Genomic DNA, 20,030 nt, shown 5'->3' on the forward strand with positions numbered 1-20,030 from the left:
CCCCAATGCCAGATCTTAGAGTTACTCCCTCCTTGGCTCACCTGAAGTTGAGCTACTTGGGCCAAACCCTGCCCAGTGGTGGCACAGAGCCAGGTGTGAGGAGGTATGTCAGGAGTGAAGGGGACAGGGACTGCCCTGACCTCTGGTCAGGACTGCATGGAACCCAGGGTGGGGCTGGGGCTGAGGGAGAGTTGGCAGTGCACACCCACCCACACCCACCCTCCAGAGCCAATGTGTGCCCCGTCTCAGTCCCACACTCTGGGACATCTCATTAGTATTTTGGAATTGGTTATGGCAGGGGTACTCCCAAGACCCGTTGCCATTGAGTCAATTCCAACTCATAGCGACCCTATAGGGCAGAGTAGAACTGCATCATAGAGTTTCCAAGGAGCATCTGGTGGATTCAAACTACTGACCTTTTGGTTAGCAGCCATAGTACTTAGCCACTACACCACCAGGGTTTCCATTCACATGACAGATAACCGGCAAATGCTACAAGCCAGGGCTTTTTTTTCTCCCCCTTCCTCCTACACTGGCCGTTAAACATTGACCAGCACCCCACTGGCTGGCACCAATCCCTGTTATCTTTCCTATTGCACAGCAAATGCTGCCTCTGAGAAGCCCCCTGTGATTGCTTACTTGGACAGATTGTAAAACCACACGCCTCCGTGTTTAACACTCATAACCATTGGAGATGAGGCAGCTGTTAGAGTTTGGAGATGATAAGTGAGGCCAAGTGTGAGGACACGTTTCTTCTGCAGCTGAGACTGGGTCATGTACAGGTTTGTGCCTCCTGGTTCCAGAAACGTTGCTTTCCTGCTTGACTCCCTTTCTAGGGGTGGAAGGGGTGGGACTGTGGCCCTTGCTGGTCAAAGTTCCTCCTGTTTGCAGAGGCAGCCCTGGACTGTGAGGGCTGTTCAGGGCAGTTAACCATCTCCTGAGGTGCCCGGGGACACTGGCACAGTAACTCAGGACAGGCAGGCTACGAAGCAGCACCCTCTTGCTATCGGAGCTTTCACAGACTGGCGATATTAGTGGCGCCCCACAGCCTCACAGCGGTCCTATGGAGATTAAGTGAATTCGTGCATGTATATATGGTATAAGCTCACGCCTGGCATGTAGTAAGTGCCCACTCAGAGAGAGATGACATTGTTGTTGCTGACAAGCAGGAAGCAGTTATGTGAATTTCCAGAATAGTTGGCCCTGAGTTACAGCTCCTTTGTTGGGTAGCTATTTGCCTTTTACAGATGAGGAAACAGGCCCAGAGGAGAGAGGTGATCTGGTGTCAGTTCTCCAAGGGGTGACCATCCTCCCTCCCTCACTGACAGCCAGTCCCTCTCACACCACATTCTACCCTCTTGGCCCTCTGTCCACCCCAGCCATGCACTCTCTCCTGGGCCCCCTGCTGACCTTTGTTCCAGAAGCTTTTTCGAGGGATTCCCACCCACACCCCTGTGCTGCCCAAGATAGAGTACCTGGGTCCCCAGGTGGGAGAGGACTGGAGAGGGCCCCACGTACCGACACCACTGAGGTAGGGGCTGATGGTCCTCCAGGCACCAATGCTGCCCTGCCGCATGCGCTGCCCCACCGCCAGTTCCAGGTACAGGAGCGGCATTCCCTCCACAATGAGCATGATGATGTAGGGGACCAGGAAGCTACCTGTGAGTGTCCAGAGCCAAGAGCCATGTCATCGCTGAAGAGCTTCACTCTGCCACCCTCCCATTCTCTGTGCAAACGTCCTTCCATTCATCCTCTCTTCCATTCCTCAGGCTTTCCACTTGTCCATTCATCCACCTACCTTTCTACCCATCCATCCTCCCATCTTTCCACTCAGTCCTTCTGGTTGCATGATTTCCCATCATCACACATACCCACCCTTCTGTATTTCCTCTCATTCGTCTGTCTACCATTATCCATTTATCTTCCCACCCATCAATCCAATCATCCATCCTTCTACCCTTTTATCTTTCCACTCAGCCATCCATCAGTTTATTGGTCCATCTACCCACCCATGAATGATATTGTCTTGTTAAAATATTTAAATACTTCCACCCTGGGTGGTAAATCACCACTGCCCCAAGTCCTTTGAGTGCCTCCTCCAGCCCCTCTGCCAGAAACTTCCATTCCATCTTATATTTCAGCAACTAATGGCTGATCAGAGCCAGGACCATCAAGTTGTCAAGTATTTAGGCTATCACCCTGGCATTCATCCATCCAGCTGTCCATCTCCATACACTTCCCTTGGGCTTTCTGCACAGCCTTCATGCTGCCCCATGAGGAGGTGGTCTATAAGCAACCATTTTACTGAGCACTTAGAGCCAGGTCCTGAGCTGGGTGTGGGATGGGAGGTTAGCATCCCTGCTGGCTGCCCTTAAGGGATCATCTCAGCAGAGGAATTCCAGCTGCCTCCTAATTGCCCAGGGTCACAGAATATACCTTTAGGCCTGATGTCTTCATAGATGAGTCAGGGGCTTGGTGTGTGTATGTGGGGAAGCAAAGGGGTCCCCAATGGACAGGACTCTGGGCTCCCACCTCCTGTTACAGATCACCTCTATTTGTATCAGTTTTACATAGCCTTCTTCAGCCTAAACTTCCATTTTAATAAAGTATAACGTGACTAATAAAAATTTCAAACCCACTGGCTTCCAAGGAGCCATGTGCAGGCAAGCACGCGAGTGTGAATGGAGCTATGGAAACCCTCACCACCGTCACACATATGGACAGAGGTGGGGCAGCCTGTGGCAAGGCCACCCACCCACATTGGCCCCCAGCAGATGGCTGACCTGCTGCTTCTCCTGTGGGTCCTGCCCCTTCCTTCTCCTGCCAGCCTCTTAGCTATCCCTCCCTCACCTCCCAGCTCCTTGGCAGTAGACCTGAAAAAGTTCCAGTGGGAGAAGAGGGCAGGTCTTCTGATTAAAATAAAACCCTGACACTATTTTTTACAGAAGGTATTGGGAATCCCTGTGTGGTGTAAATGGTTAATGCACTTGGCTGCTAACCAAAAGGTTGGAGGTTTGAGTCCACCCAGAGATGCCTTGGAAGAAAGACTTGGTGATCTATTTCTGAAAAATCAGCCATTTTGAAAACTCTATGGAGCACAGTTCTACTCTGAAACAAATGGGGTCGCCATGAGTTTGAGTCAATTTCACAGCAACTGTTACTTATTTTTTACAGAAGTAATTGGCTCTGTGGGTGTTAAGGTCAACAATGAAATACATATGCTCACATAAATATATAATATTTTTTAAGTGCGTCCACTGTGCATATAGGCTGTCTTATAACCCACTTTTCTCACCCAGCTGTATCTCAGTAACATTCCCTCCACTATACAATGTCCTTTACATCACCCTTTAAATGGCTGTATAGCATTCCACTATGAAAATAAACCCAGAATTAATTTAATCAATCCTCAGACACTGTTATGGATTGAATTGTGTCCTCTGCAAAATGTATGTCAACTTGGCTAGGCCATGATTCCCAGTATTCTGTGATTGTCCACCATTTTGTCATCTGATGTGATCTTCCTATGTGTTGTAAATCCTACCTCTATGATGTTAATGAGGCAGGATTAAATCTACAAGTTTATGTTGTATTTTAAGTCAATCTCTTTTGAGATATAAGACACAGAAGTGAGCAGAGAGACAGGGGACCTCATACCACCAAAAAAGCAGCGCCAGGAGCAGAGCATGTCCTTTGGACCTAAGGTTCTTGTGCTGAGACGCTCCTAGACCAAGGGAAAACTGATGACAAGGACCTTCCCCCAGAGCCAACACAGAGAGAAAGCCTTCCTCTGGAGCTGATAGGCTGAATTTGGATTTCTAGCCTACTAGACTGTGAGAGGATAAATTTCTCTTTGTTAAAGCCATCTACTTGTGGTATTTCTGTTATAGCAGCACTAGGTAACTAAGACAGACACAGACTGTTTCCAGTTTTCTGCCATCAGAAACAAAGCTCTAGGACAAAACCTGGTCCACTCGGTTGGTTACTTCTTTGGGATAGAAATTCCAGAAGTAGGATTGCTGAGACAAAGACCAAGCAAAGTCTCTGTGGCCGCAACACGGACAGAAAGGGTGTTTCCACGATACCAGGCCTCAGCATTCCTTATAAATCTCTGTGAGACATGAAGAAGGCTAGCTGGATGGTGTTTTAATTGTACAACATTTTGATTGATTGACTGACCTCTTATGCATCTTCAGTGAGTAGGGCTTCATCCTCCCAGCTTCATCCTTCCTGGCTCATGTGTGGGCCTAGAACAAAATCCTGCTTTCTCATTTCTGGATTCTGCTTTGACTACAAGGCCGTGCTCCTTGTTGCAGCACTTTACCAGGTTCCTCTTGATATCAAAGAAGTCCAAGAGACCATCAGGGGCTCTCATTCATGAAATATACGACAATGAAGGTGGTGCCGGCACAACCTGCCTTGGGCAACATTCAAGCCCTTGGTGGTTATAAGGTAATCTCATTTCCACCCAAGGCGTTCAACGATAACCACACGAGGGTTGGCAAGGTCCATGGAAGGCTTGTCTCATTGACCAGGCCTGCCTGACTGCCCACTGCCCAGAGAAGAGTGGAAATCCTAGGGCCTGGTGCCCAGGTGGCACAGCATGGGGAACTTTAGCCCTGCCCATCAATAATTTCCATTACACACCCCCATCCCACCCCATCCCCAGTCATCCATCCAAATAAACACACATCCAGGTGAATTTGCTCTGCAATCATCTTTTCAACAAATTTAACATCCGTATGCAAAAAAGTGAACCTCAGCCCATACCTCACATTTTATATATGTATGTATGTGTATATATATGTATATATATATATATAAAGTGGATCACAGACCGAAATGTATAATTTAAAACTATAAAATTTCTAAAAGAAAACACATGTCTGTCAGTTTGTCATACTGTGGGGGCTTGCGTGTTGCTGTGATGCTGGAAGCTATGCCACCGGTATTCAGATACCAACAGGGTCACCCATGGAGCACAGGTTTCAGCTGAGCTTCCAGACTAAGACAGACTAGGAGGAAGGACCTGGCAGTCTACTTCTGAAAAGTATTAGCTAGTGAAAACCTTATGAACAGCAGCGAAACATTGTCTGATATAGTGCTGGAAGATGAGCTCCCCAAGTTGGAAGGCACTCAAAAGATGACTGGGGAAGAGCTGCCTCCTCAAAGTGAGTCGATCTTAATGATGTGGATGGAGTAAAGCTTTTGGGACCTTCATTTGCTGATGTGGCACGACTCAAAATGAGAAGAAACAGCTGCAAATATCCATTAATAATCGGAACCAAGAATGTACGAAGTATGAATCTAGGAAAATTGGAAATCGTCAAAAATGAAATGGAACACATAAACATCGATATCCTAGGCATTAATGAGCTGAAATGGACTGGTATTGGCCATTCTGAATTGGACAATCATATAGTCTACCATGCTGGGAATGACAACTCAAAGAGGAATGGTGTTGCATTCATCGTCAAAAAGAACGTTTCAAGATCTACCCTGAAGTACAACACTGTCAGTGATAGGATAATATCCATACGCCTATAGACTAAACAAGGAAGACCAGCTAATATGACTATTATTGAAATTTATGCACCAATCACTAGGGCCAAAGATGAAGAAATAGAAGATTTTTATCAGCTGCTGCAGTCTGAAACTGACCAAACACGCAATCAAGATGCATTGATATTTACCGGCGATTGGGATGTGAAAGTTGGAAACAAAGAAGAAGGATCAGTAGTTGGAAAATATGGCCTTGGTGATAGAAACAATGCTGGAGATCGAATGATAGAATTTTGCAAGACCAACAACTTCTTCATTGCAAATACCTTCTTTCACCAACGTAAACAGCGACTATACACACGGACCTCGCCAGGTGGAACACAAAAAATCAAATTGACTACATCTGTGGAAAGAAACGATGGAAAAGCTCAATATCATCAGTCAGAACAAGGCCAGGGCCCAACTGTGGAACAGACCATCAATTGCTCATATGCAAGTTCAAGCTGAAACTGAAGAAAATCAGAACAAGTCCATGAGAGCCAAAATATGACCTTGAGTATATCCCACCTGAATTTAGAGACCATCTCAAGAATAGATTTGATGCATTGAACACTAGTGACCGAAGACCAGACGAGTTGTGGAATGACATCAAGGACATCATCCATGAAGAAAGCAAGAGGTCACTGAAAAGACAGGAAAGAAAGAAAAGACCAAGGTGGATGTGAGAGGAGACTCTGAAACTTGCTCTTGAGCATCGAGCCCCTAAAGCAAAAGGAAGAATTCATGAAGTAAAAGAACTGAAGGTTTCAAAGGGCCTCTCGAGAAGACAAAATAAAGTATTATAATGACATGTGCAAAGAGCTGCAGACAGAAAACCAAAAGGGAAGAACACACTCAGCGTTTCTCAAGCTGAAAGAACTGAAGAAAAAATTCAAGCCTCGAGTTGCAATAGTGAAGGATTCCATGGGGAAAATATTAAATGATGCAGGAAGCATCAAAAGAAGATGGAAGGAATACACAGAGTCATTATACCAAAAAGAATTAGTCGATGTTCAACCATTTCAAGAGGTGGCATATGATCAGGAACCGATGGTACTGAAGGAAGAAGTCCAAGCTGCTCTGAAGGCATTGGCGAAAAGCAAGGCTCCAGGAATCAATGGAATATCAACTGAGATGTTTCATCAAACAGATGCAGCGCCGGAGGTGCTCACTCGTCTATGCCAAGAAATATGGAAGACAGCTTCCTGGCCAACTCACTGGAAGAGATCCATATTTATGCTTATTCCCAAGAAAGGTGATCCAACTGAATGTGGAAATTATAGAACAATATCATTAATATCACACGCAAGCAAAATTCTGCTGAAGATCATTCAAAAATGGCTGCAGCAGTATATTGACAGGAAACTGCCAGAAATTCGGGCCGGTTTCAGAAGAGGATGTGGAACCAGGGATATCATTACTGATGTCAGATGGATCCTGGCTGAAAGCAGAGAATACCAGAAGGATGTTTACCTGTGTTTTATTGATTATGCAAGGGCATTTGGCTGTGTGGATCATAACAAACTATGGATAACACTGGGAAGAATGGGAATTCCAGGACACTTAATTGTGCTCATGAGGAACCTTTTCATAGATCAAGAGGCAGTTGTTCGGACAGAACAAGGGGGTACTGATTGGTTTAAAGTCAGGAAAGGCGTGCGTCAGGGTTGTATTCTTTCACCATACCTATTTAATCTGTATGCTGAACAAACAATATGAGAAGCTGGACTATATGAAGAAGAACAGGGCACCAAGATTGGAGGAAGACTCATTAACAACCTGCATTATGCAGATGACACAACCTTGCTTGCTGAAAAGTGAAAAGGCCTTGAAGCACTTACTAATGAAGATCAAAGACCACAGCCTTCAGTATGGATTGCACCTCAACATAAAGAAAACAAAAATCCTTACAACTGGACAAGTGAACAACATCATGATAAATGGAGAAAAGACTGAAGTTGTCAAGGATTTCATTTTACTTGGATCCACAATCAACAGAGATGGAAGCAGCAGTCAAGAAATCAAAAGATGCATTACATTGGGCAAATCTGCTGCAAAGGACCTCTTCAAAGTGTTGAAGAGCAAAGATGTCACCCTGAAGACTAAGGTGCACCTGACCCAAGCCATGGTATTTTCAATTGCATCATATGCATGTGAAAGTTGGACAATGAATAAGGAAGACCGAAGAAGAGTTGACGCCTTTGAATTGTGGTGTTGGCGAAGAATATTGAATATACCATGGACAACCAAAAGAATGAACAAATCTGTCTTAGAAGAAGTACAACCAGAATGCTCCTTAGAAGCAAGGATGGCGAGACTGGGTCTTACATACTTTGGACATGTTGTCAGGAAGGATCAGTCCCTGGAGAAGGACATCATGCTTGGCAGAGTACAGACAGGGTCAGCGGAAAAGAGGAAGACCCTCAACAAGGTGGATTGACACAGTGGCTGCAATAATGAGCTCAAGTATGACAATGATTGTAAGGATGGCCCAGGACCGGGCAGCGTTTCGTTCTGTTGTGCATAGGGTCGCTATGAGTCAGAAGTGACTCGACGGCACCTAACAACAACAACAAATATATATATATATATATATATATATATATATATATATATATATATATATATATAATGGATCACAGACCTAAATGTGTAATTCAAAACTACAAAATTTCTAAAAGAAAACATAAAACCTTTATGAACCTTAGGTTAGGCAAACATTTCTTAGATTCAAAATCAAAAGCACCATCCATAGAAGAAAATATTGATAAATTTGAACTTCATCAAAAACTTCTGCTTTGTGAAAGATATTATTAAGAGAATAAAAGACAAAGGAAAGACATATTTGCGAAACACATATTTGACAAAGACTTTGCATCTGACAAAGACTTTGTATCTAGAGTATGTAAAGGACTCTCAAAATTCAATAATAAGAAAGCAAAGAATATATCCAAAAACGAGCAAAAGACTAGAACAGAAATTTCACCAGTGAAGATACGTGGATGGCAAATAAGCACAAGAAAAGATGCTCAACGTCAGTGGTTACTAACCAAAACCAAACCCATTGGTGTTGAGCCGATTCTGACTCATAGCAACCCTATTGGACAGAGTAGGACTGCCCCATAGAGTTTCAAGGAGCACCTGGTGGATTCGAACTGCTGACCTTTTAGTTAATAGCTGTAGCACTTAACCACTATGCCACCAGGGTTTCCCAATGGTTATTAGGAAAATGGAAATTCAAACCACAATGAGAAGCCACTATACATCTATTGTTGCTCTTGGGTGCCGTGGAGTCGATTCAGACTCACAGCAATCCCGTGTGACAGAGCGGACCTGCTGTATAGGGTTTTCTAGGCTGTAATCTACAGGAGCAGATCACCAGCTCTTTCTCCTGTGGAGTGGCGAACTGCCAACCTCTCAGTTAACATCTGAGTGCTTAACCATTTGCACCAGCAGATGTCCTTACACATCTATTAGAAGGATTAAATAAAAAATACTGATAATATTGAGTGCTGGGGAGGATGCAGAAGAACTCCCATACATTGCTGGTGGGAATGTAAAATGTTACAGTCACCTTGGAAGATAGTTTGGAAGTTTCTTATAAAGCTAAGCATATACTTATCATATGACCCAGCAATTATAGTCCTAGGTATTTTATTCTAGAGAAATGAAAGCTTGATGTTCACACCAAAACCTAGGTATGAATGTTTATAGCAGCTCTATTCATAGTTGCCCCAAACTGGAAACAACCAAATTACCCTTCAGTGGGTGAACAGATAAACTGTGGTACATCCATAGCATGAAATATCACTCAGCCAATAAAAAGGAACAAACTACTGATATGATACTTACAACAACATGGATGGATCTCAAAGGCATTATACTAAGTGCAAGAAGCCATGTGCAAAAGTCTACACAACTATATGACATTCTGGAAAAGGCAAAACTATAGGGATGGGTTGCCCTGTGATTACCAGGGGATTGGGAGTGGGGAGGGGCTGACTATAAGGGCAAGAGAGATTTCCATTGTGGTGGTGGTAACATAATGGTATGCATTTGTCAAAATTCATAGAACTGCACACACAAAAAAGGTGAACTTTATGTAAATACCTACAGAAGAATCGATGCATTTGAATTATGGTGCTGGTGAAGAATATTGAATATACCATGGGCTGTCAGAAGAACAAACAAATCTGTCTTGGAAGAAGTATAGCCGGAAAGCTCATTAAAGCGAGGATAGTGAGACCTCATCTCACTTACCTTGGACATGCTATCAGGAGGGACAAGTTCCTGGAAAAGGACATCATACTTAGTAAATTAGAGGGTCAGCAAAAAAAGGGAAGACGGTCAACAAGATGGTTTGACACAGTGGCTAAAACAATGGGCTCAAACATAGCAATGATTGTGACGATGGCTCAGGACCAGGCGGTGTTTTGTTCTGTTGTGCATGGGATTGCTACGAGTCAGAAAGAACTCGATGGCACCTAACAACAACAACAAATACATCTCAGTAAAAGAAAACTTTGTTTCGCAATCAGTTAAAAAACAAGTCCACTAATGTCTTACATGCCAGTTTGTTGAGTAGTGTCTGCGTTCTTAAAAACTTGCAAGAAGCGATCTAAGATACAACTACTGGTCTCCCTCTACTTGTTCAGAGCCAAAGAGAAAAAATGAAACCAAAGAATCAAAGAAGAAACTAGTCTACACAAGCAATGACATCACCTACCTTGAGACCAGAAGAACTAGATGGTGCCTGGCTACCACTACCAATCGTTCTGACCAGGGACCCAATAGATAGTTCCAGATAGAATGAGAGAAAAAATATAGAACAAAACTCAAATTCCTAAAAAAAAAAAAGAAAAAAGCCAGACTTACTGGCCTGGTAGAAACTAAATGAACCCGTGAGACTATCGTCCTGAGATACTCTTTAAACTTGAAACTTAAACCACTCCCAGAGGTCACCTTTCAGCCAAACGACAGGTTGGCCCATAAAATAAATATCACCCATGAGTACTGTGCTCATCAAAATAATCGATTAGATGAAATCAAATGGTTAACATTTATCCTAGACGAATGACGAGAAGGCTGGGGGGACAGGAAAGCTAGATTAATGAAAACATAACAACCAAAATGGAAATAACAAGAATGCTGATTGATATATTATGAAGAATGTAACCAATGTCACTGAACAATGTGTGTAGAAATTGTTAAATGAGACCCTAATTTCACGTGTAAACTTACACCAAAAACACAATTAAAACAACAACAACAAAAAACAACATGTTCACTAACCCACTCCCTTCCAACTGAACTGCTCTCCACACCCTTTTTATATAAAAATTCCGACTATGGCACTGTGTGAGGAGACCCTAGCATCAGGGAGAGATACAGTCCTAACAAAGGGTACGCTTGTTCCATATGTCCTGATGGGTCTATTGTGGTACATTAAATATGGCCCCAAATTCTTTACTGCAGCTTCCACCCAGGGAAGGAGTCTATTTCCTCACCCCTTTTCTGGGCTGGATTTGTGACTTTTTTTGACCAAACAGCATGTGGCAAAAAAGGGTGCCATATGAGCTCTGGAGCCTAGGCCTTAAGCGACTTGTAGCTTCTGCTTTCTTCCTCTTGGAGTGCTGTCCTGAGACGACCGTGTAAGGAAGCCCGCCTAGCCTACTGGAGGATGAGAGGCCATGTGGAGGAGAACCAAGGTGCTCCAGCCAACTGCCAGCACCAACTCCCAGACGTGAGGGCAGCCATCTTGGATCTCCCAGCCCAGCCGCCCTGGGTACATGCAGCCACACAAGTGAGTCCAGGTGAACCGAGCAGAGGAACTGCCCAGCTGACCCACAGACTTATAAGAAATAATACATTTTTGTGGTTTTAAGTCATTACTTAATTTACCTCTCAGTACTTCAATGTACTAAAAACAGGACATTTTCTTACAGTAAAAAAAAAAAAAAGTTGCCATCAAGTCGATTCTAATTCATGGCGATCTCCTCTGTGTCAGAGTAGAACTGTGCTCTGTGCTCTGTAGGGTTTTTAATGACCAATTTTTCAGAGGCCTATCTTCTGAGGAGCCTCCCGGTGGACTTGAACCACCAACCTGTCGATAGCAGCTGAGCACGTTAACCATTTGCACCACTCAGGAACTCTCTCACAGTACAATTAGCAAAAACAGGAAATTAACATGGATGCAGTACTATTATTTAATTTACAGGACTTATTCAGATTTTACCAGTTCTCCCACTAATGCCCCTCGCCTGGACTCAGATGCAGTTCACAGTCGCACATCGCATCTAGTCGTCCTCTCTCTTGAATCTCCTTTTCTCTGGGGCGGCTCCTTAGTCCTTCTGTGCTTTTCGTGATCTCGACACTTCGGAAGAATAGCGGGCAGTTACTTTGCAGACTGTCCCTCATACTGGGTCTTGGCAGGCACACCACCAAAGGGACCTCGTGTTCTTCTCAGCGGACACATGATGTGCTTTGTGACATTCTGGTTATGTTAGCTTTGATCGCTTGGTTAAGGTGGCGTCTTCTAGTCTCTCTGCTGAATGTTTCTATTTTTCCTTTTGAAATTATTAAGGATCTTATAGGGAGCTACTCTGAGAGCGGACAGCAATCCGATTTCTCGTCATACTTTTGCCCACTAGTTTTAGTATGCATCGACGATTCTTGTCTGGAACAATTATTATTGTGGTTGTTGCTGAATGATGATTCTCTAATTCCATCATTCCTTCTAAGTCCTGAAGCTTTAGGGTAGTTTGTCAAGTAGAAACAGATTAAAAAAAAAAAAGTTGTCACCAAGTCACAGCCAACTCGTGGTGACCCCGGTGCGGGTTAGAGTAGAACCATGCTCCACAGGGTTTTCAATGGCTGATTGTTCAGAAGTAGATCACCAGGCCTTTCTTCCAAGGTGCCTCTGGATGAAAACAAACCTCCAACCTTTTGGTTAGCATCTGAGTGGATTAACAGTTTGCATCCCCCAGGGACTCCAGAAATAGATATCCAGCCCCGTGTGACTGTCCCTGCCAGTAAAATTCTGTGTCACCCTGAGTGGTGAGAAGTTTACAGTCACAGAATTGTTCAGAAGGCATAAATCCAACTGTCAGCCTGGTTAATCCGTCCTCATCACCCCTTCCTGGGCATCGGCCAGCTCGTCCCCACCACACTCCCCTCCATGTCCGGCTTTCTTGCCTCCACCCTGGCTTCTCAACAGCTTATTCTCAGATCCTGTGGCTCTCCACCTCCCCGCCCCCTACCCTCCCACCTGGTCAAAACCCTCTTTTGGCCCCTCTTATTTATTTATTTTTTTACACCTAGAAAAAACTCCACACTCCCCTGGGCCTCGAGGCTTGCAGCAGAGGGCTCTTGCTCTCCTCTCCGAGTTGTTGGCCTCCCCCTCCACGGCAGCCTTGCCTCTGTCCTGCTAGCCTGGCTCAGGCCCTTGCCCTCACTGTCCCCTCTGCCTGAAATGCACTCTCCCCTCATTCAGTTCTCCACCAAACATGGCCTCCTCACAGTGGTTTCACTGTCTGCCCTCACTAAAACTGCCCCCACGTCAGAGTCACCCTCTAACTTTTTGCCCTGCTTGCCTTTTCTTCAGAGCAGGTGTCTGTGTGAAACTCTGGAACTATTTAATTTGCCTACTTGGCCATTGTTTGTCTTCCCTAGCAGGTAAGCTGTTGTTCCCTGCTGTGCTCACAGCAGTGCTGGGCAGAGAGTGGGAGCACAGAGGATAGTTTGGAGGGAGGGAGGGACGGTGGGAGGGAGGGTTGGAGAGGAGGAGGGAGGGAGGCAGGCAGAAAAGGGAAGGAGGTAGGGAGGAAGGGAAGAAGGAAAGGAGGAACGAAGAAAGGAAGGGAGGGAGGGAGGGAGGGAGGGAGGAAGGAAGGAGGGAAGGGAGGGATGAAGGAAGGAAGGAATCCTTCTGGTCTTATTGTACCTTCCATATACATCACCCTCCCAGATCACCCAAAACTAAGTTGGGGTCCCTGTCTCTGGTGTCACAGCCCCAGCTGTGCATCACACCAAAAGGAGGTGCTGCGTGGTAGAGCTAGTTTTAGTCTAGAGGTCAGGGAGGGCTACATGGAAGAGGTGGCCTTTAATTTAGGAAGAGTAGGTCTCCTGGATGGGAGCATGGGTGCGCCTGGCAGAGGCAAGACAGTACACAGAATGGGGTATACTCAGGGGAGGGCAGAGGTGGTGAGGAGGCTGGACCAGCGGGGACCAGGGATCCTCACGGGTGGGCATCACAATCACAGAGGCCCCTTCCTAGGCCTCCCTTCAATATCAAGGTAAGCTGCGGCTGAATGTCACATCAGAATCATGTGGGGAACTACCCCCGTGCCATGGTAATTCTGACTTGGGGGTCCTGAGAGAAGGCTGGGACATCCTGTCCTGCCTTTATCAAATTAAACACAGAGGCTACACTAAGTCCTGGCCTGGACACAGGATTGGCTCAAGCCCCAGCTGCTCCTCCAGAAGCCACCTTGGGTGAGTCCCTTTTCTTCTCTGAACTTGAGTTTCCTGCCTACAATACAGATGGAGGTGACACGACACCCTAGGAGTGTTGTGAAGACTAAACCAAGACAATGCTTCACATTACACCTGGCACATGCTAGGGGCCCACTTCTGCTTCCAGGCTTAATTCAGTGTAGAAGCTCTAGGGTGAGCAGCAAACGTGGCTTCTCAAGGGGCTCCCTGGCCACAGTCTTTTCTGGCTGCGGGAACCCAATATCTTTTGAGCTTACTTTGAAAAGAACATGGAGTCGATATTTTACAGCTTCTGAAACTCAGGTTCCTGTCCCAGGAGTACTGTACAAACACCATGAGCCAGAGAGTGAAAACACACACACACACACACACACACACACACTTCACAAGTGAACAGCAGTAGTGCCGTTCATCTGTCCCTCCATGGGCTAACCTGATGTGGATCAGTCTCAGGCTGGGTGCTGGCCTAAAGACCTGTAGTGCCCACAGCACCTGGCTCCAGGGGTGTGCTGGGATTGGCTCAGACCAACTCACAAGAGACAATTGTGCACATCTTTCCCCAAACCCTCATTCAACGCCATTATGTTGGTAGTCTGAAATCAGCCATGATGGGAGTATTTACACCACAGGAACTGGCAAATACTACAAATTAGGTCCCTTTCCCAAAGCCAGTTGTTAAGCATTTATCAGCACACCACTGCCAGACTCCTAGCAGCTGGTTGGCCTGGGAGGCACAAGAGCTACCCTGGCCCTTCCTCTAAGCCAGTAGCTCTCAAAGTGTGGTCCACGGATCAGCAGCTTCAGCATCACCTGGGAGCTTGTCAGAAATGCAGAACCTTCCCCCCACCCCTCCACAGGCTTCTGAATCAGAATCTCTGGAGGTGGGGTTCAGCAACCTGTAGTTTATCAAGATCCTTATAAAATAGATAATATTTTATTAGGTAGATGAAAATTTGAGATGCAGTGCTCTAAGTAATTCTGACTTAGCAGAGTAAAAGGGGCCCAAAGAGCTGTCTTCCTGTCTGAGAGCGTCATATTCTCACCTCATGATCAAATGGCCTCTGGTTTCTCCTTTTTTATCCTTCAAATTATCCTACAGAGAAAATTTAAGAAGAAAAAAGTTCCGTATTCCAACCAGCCACACAACTGTTCCATTTCTCCACTTGGGTCCACTGTTTGAGCACATGTTTATATAAAAATAAAGCTCTGGTGTATTTATTTTTTTACACGTTAGGATTTAGCACATTCGCTCCTAATTTCTTCCTGAACGCCCGCCACCTTAGTCTCTCACGTGGCTGTCCAAGACTAGCTAACTTTGTCCAAAAGAGACTGTGTGAAGTTCCTTCATCCGGCCTTTCTTTTTTCCCAGAGCAGGCGGCCAGTGCGGCACTGAGTTGTTCGGTACTTGGCATGTAATCTTCAGAATTAACATTCCTCGCCTGGCCAGGAGACCAGGAAGGAAACAAGCCTCCCCAGTCAGGGGCAGAGCTCCTGGAAAGATGCACAGGCTCCTGATTTGTTTTATTCTGAGAATTATTTTGGCAGAGCCAGAGCTCTGCGGTTTATAAACAAGCTCTTTGTTTGCTGTGGGGTGGGGGGTGGGGATGGGTCACAGCCCTGTTTAGAAGGAAGTTGTACACCCCTTTGGAGCCATACATGATGTGGTTGGTTTACCCTTTTAACTTCAGGTAAAGAATGGGTTTGTAAACTGCCTGGATTTCAGACAACATAAATCACTTATTAATAGGTGACCCCACTGGGCAGGAAAAAGCTTTGGAAAATCACTGGCATCCCTGCCCCATTCGCTCTGTAGCTTTTCATAACAGACCTGGCTCATTCATTCAGCCCACGTGGGGTGCATCCCCTGACCCTGCCACTTCATAGAGATTGGGCTAGTGGGGAGACAGAGGGACTCCAGAGCCACGTGCAGGTCTTCTAAGTGCTCATTTGGCCTGATAGGGAGTGGGAGAGGCAGGGAGAGCAGGCAGGAGAAGGCAACATGGGGCCTGGCCTTGGAGGCCTGGAGTGGAAGCTCTCCAACGCTTAGAACCCATCCCGGGTGGAGGAACTGTCTTGTGCAAAAGCGTGGAAGTTGAGAATTAGGCATTCACAGAGAGTTGTTCGGAACAGCTGAAGTGGGAGAAAACAGAAGATGAGTGGCAGGAAATGAGGTAGAAATATGGGCAAGTGTCAGATGGTCAAAGGCTTTGTGGGCCAGGATAAGCTGTCTGGTCTTTACTGTGCAGACACTTATGCCTGAGAAGGTACTGTCCACCCTTCCTCTATCCGCCCGCCCCCAGCATCCATCTTTTCATCCACCCACCCCCCGATCCATCCTCTACTCATCGTCCATCCACCTATCTATCCAGCAGTCCATCCATTCATCTATCTCTCAATCCATCTGTCCAGCCAGCCAGCCAGCCTATGTATACTCTGTACCAGGCACAAGAGTTCTTTTTCCTGGGATCTGAGGGTCTTCAGGCTGCCCTAGCAACAGCTCAATATGTATTCTATTTCAGAACTACTCAGCCCCACCCACGTCCACCTGCAGACCACACCGATAATGGTATCATTATAAACAAGGACTTAAGTAATCACGTGACAGCTGGCCCGATGTTTGGGAAATGTGCACCCAGGATGTCATGGCTACGTGTGCTGAGAACAGAAGGAAGTGTACACCTCATTCAGACAAATAATTCTTTCAGAATTCAGCTATGAAGCTGTTAGAGCAGATGGCAGCATGTGCCCAGCATATAATTATGGTGTATTTATGTACTTCAAATTAAAAAAAGGATTAGAGAATTTAAAATTCACTATTTCAAAAAACGCTGTGGGTTCACCTCTGTCAAGTTGTTTTTGGGTTGTTGGGGGGTGAGGAGAGAAGGGAGAGGTGTTTTTGGTCTTGATATTCTTAAATGGGTAACGTTTTGTAAATACATTCTGCATTGTCCCTTATGGTAAAAAAAAAAAAAGCATTCATGCTGAGTATAGAAGACACACACACCCAGAATACAAGGTAGCAGACAAAAATCACCCAGAGATAACTGCTGTTAACATGTGGGTGCATTTCCTCCCATTCTTTTTTTCTCTGCATATTTTAAAACATAATTCAGATCACCCATTTTACACAGCTTTGAATCCAACTTCTCCTCCCTTCACTTAATACATAATAATACAAGAAAATACTCATATACAATTTTCTGAAAACACCATTTGGATGGCTGCCAAGAGTCCTATTGCCTGCATGTACCATAACTTATTGAACCAACCTCCCTACAGTTGAGGGTTTAGGTTGTTTCCAGTGTTTTGCTGTTATTGAAAGACAGTGGCTCTCTTCCTATTTTCTACCTTCTGCCTGAATCTCTAATTATTTTCTTTAGAATTCTAGAAATGGAACAACTGAGAAAAAAATTTTTTTTTTTAGTGCTGAGACTCAAATCCATATTGCCACATTGCCTTCCGAAAGAGTACTTGGTCTTCATGGGCTCTTAGCATGTCGTAGGTGTTCCTGGCTGTTGTGACTTTAAGGGGGCCGCGTGTGAGGTGTGGGCTGTTTCCTGAGCAGGTAGTGATGCCTCCAAGGAAAAATTTGTAAAAAGCAGGCAGTGATTTAACTTCCCTGACTTCTGTGGTTCCGAACCCAAGCCAAACCTTTTATACAAATTTTAAAGAAATGGCTCAAGATCCTTTAACCTGTGTTTCAAACCGTGCCGCGAGAGCGTTTAAGATTCAGTTTTGCAAGTCGTTTATTTCTGTTGAACAAGAGAGCTTCCTATCCACTTTTTACACCTTAACGTTAAGACTTACTAGGAGTCAGACCATCTCCACCTCAGGGGAAGCAATGTCCCCCGCGCCTTTGGATGCTCACAAAGTGGCAGCTTGGCCAACAAGAGTGTGGGTAGGGGTCTTGGCTGTCCCTGGGATGGGGTGGGGGCTGCAGAGAGCTCCAGACCAGGACTTTGGATTAGCGCCCCGGATCCGAAATGCGATGTCCTGGGTGTGGAACCTGGTTCTGTAACTGTGGGCAAATCACTTAGGCTCTCTGAGCCTCAGTTCACTCGTCTGTAAAATGGGACCCACCCCAGCGCGCACCTCTGGGCGCGTCAGGACTGGCACCCCTCACGGAAAGCGCCCGGCAACCTTCCTGGCCCGGGAAGGCGCAGCCCTAGGGCTGGTGCCGGCGCCCGCGCCCGCGCCGCCGGGGCGCCTGCACTCACCTCCGCCGTACATCTGGCACAGGTAAGGGAAGCGCCACACGTTGCCCAGGCCCACGGCGTACGAGATGCAGGCGAACACGAACTGCAGCGGGTTGGCCCAGAGCGGCCGCGTTTTCTCCATGGCCCCGGAACTCCGCGCGCTCGGGCGCCGGGCACGGTATGTCGGTGCGCGCTTGCCAGGCTCGCCGTCCCGCCCCGGCTTGGCTTGGGGGTGGCCCCGCGCCGCCGCCGCAGCCGTCGCGGTTCCTCGCTTTTTAATTGCTAATCTTATTAACGGCGCGCCCATTGGAGGGGCGAGACGGGTAAATGGATGACGGCCAGCCCCACCCCGCCTGGCCGCCTCAGCCAGGAAGGCGACCGGGGTCGCGGGGCTCTCGGCAGCGCGCGGGACCCCTCCTGCTCGACGTAGGGCCTTTGTGCCGTCTGCGGAGCTCGTTGAAGTGGCTACTTTCCCTCATCCATTTAACCATCATTTATTGAGGGGCCACTGTGTGCTAGGCATTGTCTGGGTGCACTGCTATGAACAACACAAACATCCCCACTCTCCTGGGGCTGATATCCTGGTAGAGGGAGATGGACAATAAACGCTTAATTGGATTGGCTGAAATGCTCCACTTTCCACCCTATTTGACCTACAAAAAGGGCAATTTCACCACCAAACGCTTGGAGGACAAGGCAAAGCAAAGGGATTTGGGGGTGCGGGGTGGGGCAGGTGGGTTGAGTGGTCGGTGATGTCTTCCCAGAGGGGGGGACCTGACATTTGCCCAGACACCTGAGATGAGGGAAATCCCGTCCTCCAGGCAGAAGAGCCAACAGAAGAACCACAGACAGGTTGTTTCCCTCCTTCCACTCAAGAGTTAGGCCCTGAGGCGCTCTGGAGCTCCTGGTGGGCCAGGAATCAGGTTTTGAACTAGCCCTCTGGGTAATTCTAACGCCCAGGGGCAATGTATAAGTTGCAACCCCCCCCCCTCCCCGTTTTAAGATGAATAGACCTTAGTAGCAGAACCTGTCAGTAGAAATGCCTTCCTCTCTCTTGTCTGGAGGCCTCAGTCAGGGACCTTTCATATTTGTGGCGGCCCAGAATGTCATTCCGCATCTCATCTGGCCCCCCTTGGATGTGCAACAGGGGCAAGTGCTCCCCCTCAGCCCGCCCCCCTCATGCCTCTGTCTGGGGTGCCAGAGATTCTCATTTATTAGGCCTAGGATGGGGGCCTAAGAACACTAATATTTCTGCCAGCCCTTGTGCAAGGTGGTTGAAGGTGTTCTCTGGCCTCCTCAAAGCCTGGTGCTTTGGAGTAATGCAGGATTTGGCCTTCAATCCCAGCTTCGCCACTGACTTAGCTGTGTGACTTTGGGCCAGTCACTTAGCCTCTCTGAGCCTCAGTTTCCTCATCTGTCATGTGAACAAATGTGCTTCCCTCAAAGGGCTCACTTGAGAATTGACAGCTTAACCTAGTACCTGGCACATAGCAAGTACTCGGTAAATAAGTGCCCAATGAGCTGAATGAATAAATGAATGAATGCGTTATTAACGATATGCTTTGAGCAGGGCCTGGCAAGTACTAAGTTACAAAATTGCTTGTTAAATTATGTAGATAAAAACTAAAAAGGGATGAAAAGCAGAGTTGCTAGTGGAAATATTACTTGAGGCTGGTCGAGGAGAAAGGTGGATGGGGTGAGGAAGGTGGCGTTGTTGGCTGCTGTGCAGTTGGCTCCAACTCATGGTGATCTTTTGTATAACAAAACGAAACACTGCCTGGTCCTGCGCCATCCTCGCGA

The 20,030-nt window shown here is 46.5% G+C and overlaps 1 protein-coding gene across 4 annotated transcripts in view; it reads right to left on the reverse strand.

Moving 5' to 3' along the window:
- Positions 1–18,489, reverse strand: part of SLC6A20 (solute carrier family 6 member 20) — a 45,633-nt gene extending 27,144 nt beyond the window's left edge. For 2 of the 4 annotated variants that reach the window (XM_049862443.1, XM_049862444.1), the window contains exons 1-2: positions 18,252–18,462; positions 1,519–1,659 (exon numbers count right to left, since the gene is read on the reverse strand). In XM_049862443.1, the coding sequence (XP_049718400.1) occupies positions 1,519–1,659; positions 18,252–18,372 (262 nt within the window). In that variant the 5' untranslated portion in view covers positions 18,373–18,462. Of the gene's footprint in view, positions 1–1,518; positions 1,660–18,251 lie in introns of all 4 variants that reach the window. The other 2 variants (XM_049862445.1, XM_049862446.1) reach the window with 2 other exon arrangements.
- Between the last annotated feature and the right edge of the window lie 1,541 nt (positions 18,490–20,030).

The sequence above is a fragment of the Elephas maximus genome, chromosome 20, assembly GCF_024166365.1.
Source record: "Elephas maximus indicus isolate mEleMax1 chromosome 20, mEleMax1 primary haplotype, whole genome shotgun sequence".
Taxonomy (NCBI): domain Eukaryota; kingdom Metazoa; phylum Chordata; class Mammalia; order Proboscidea; family Elephantidae; genus Elephas; species Elephas maximus.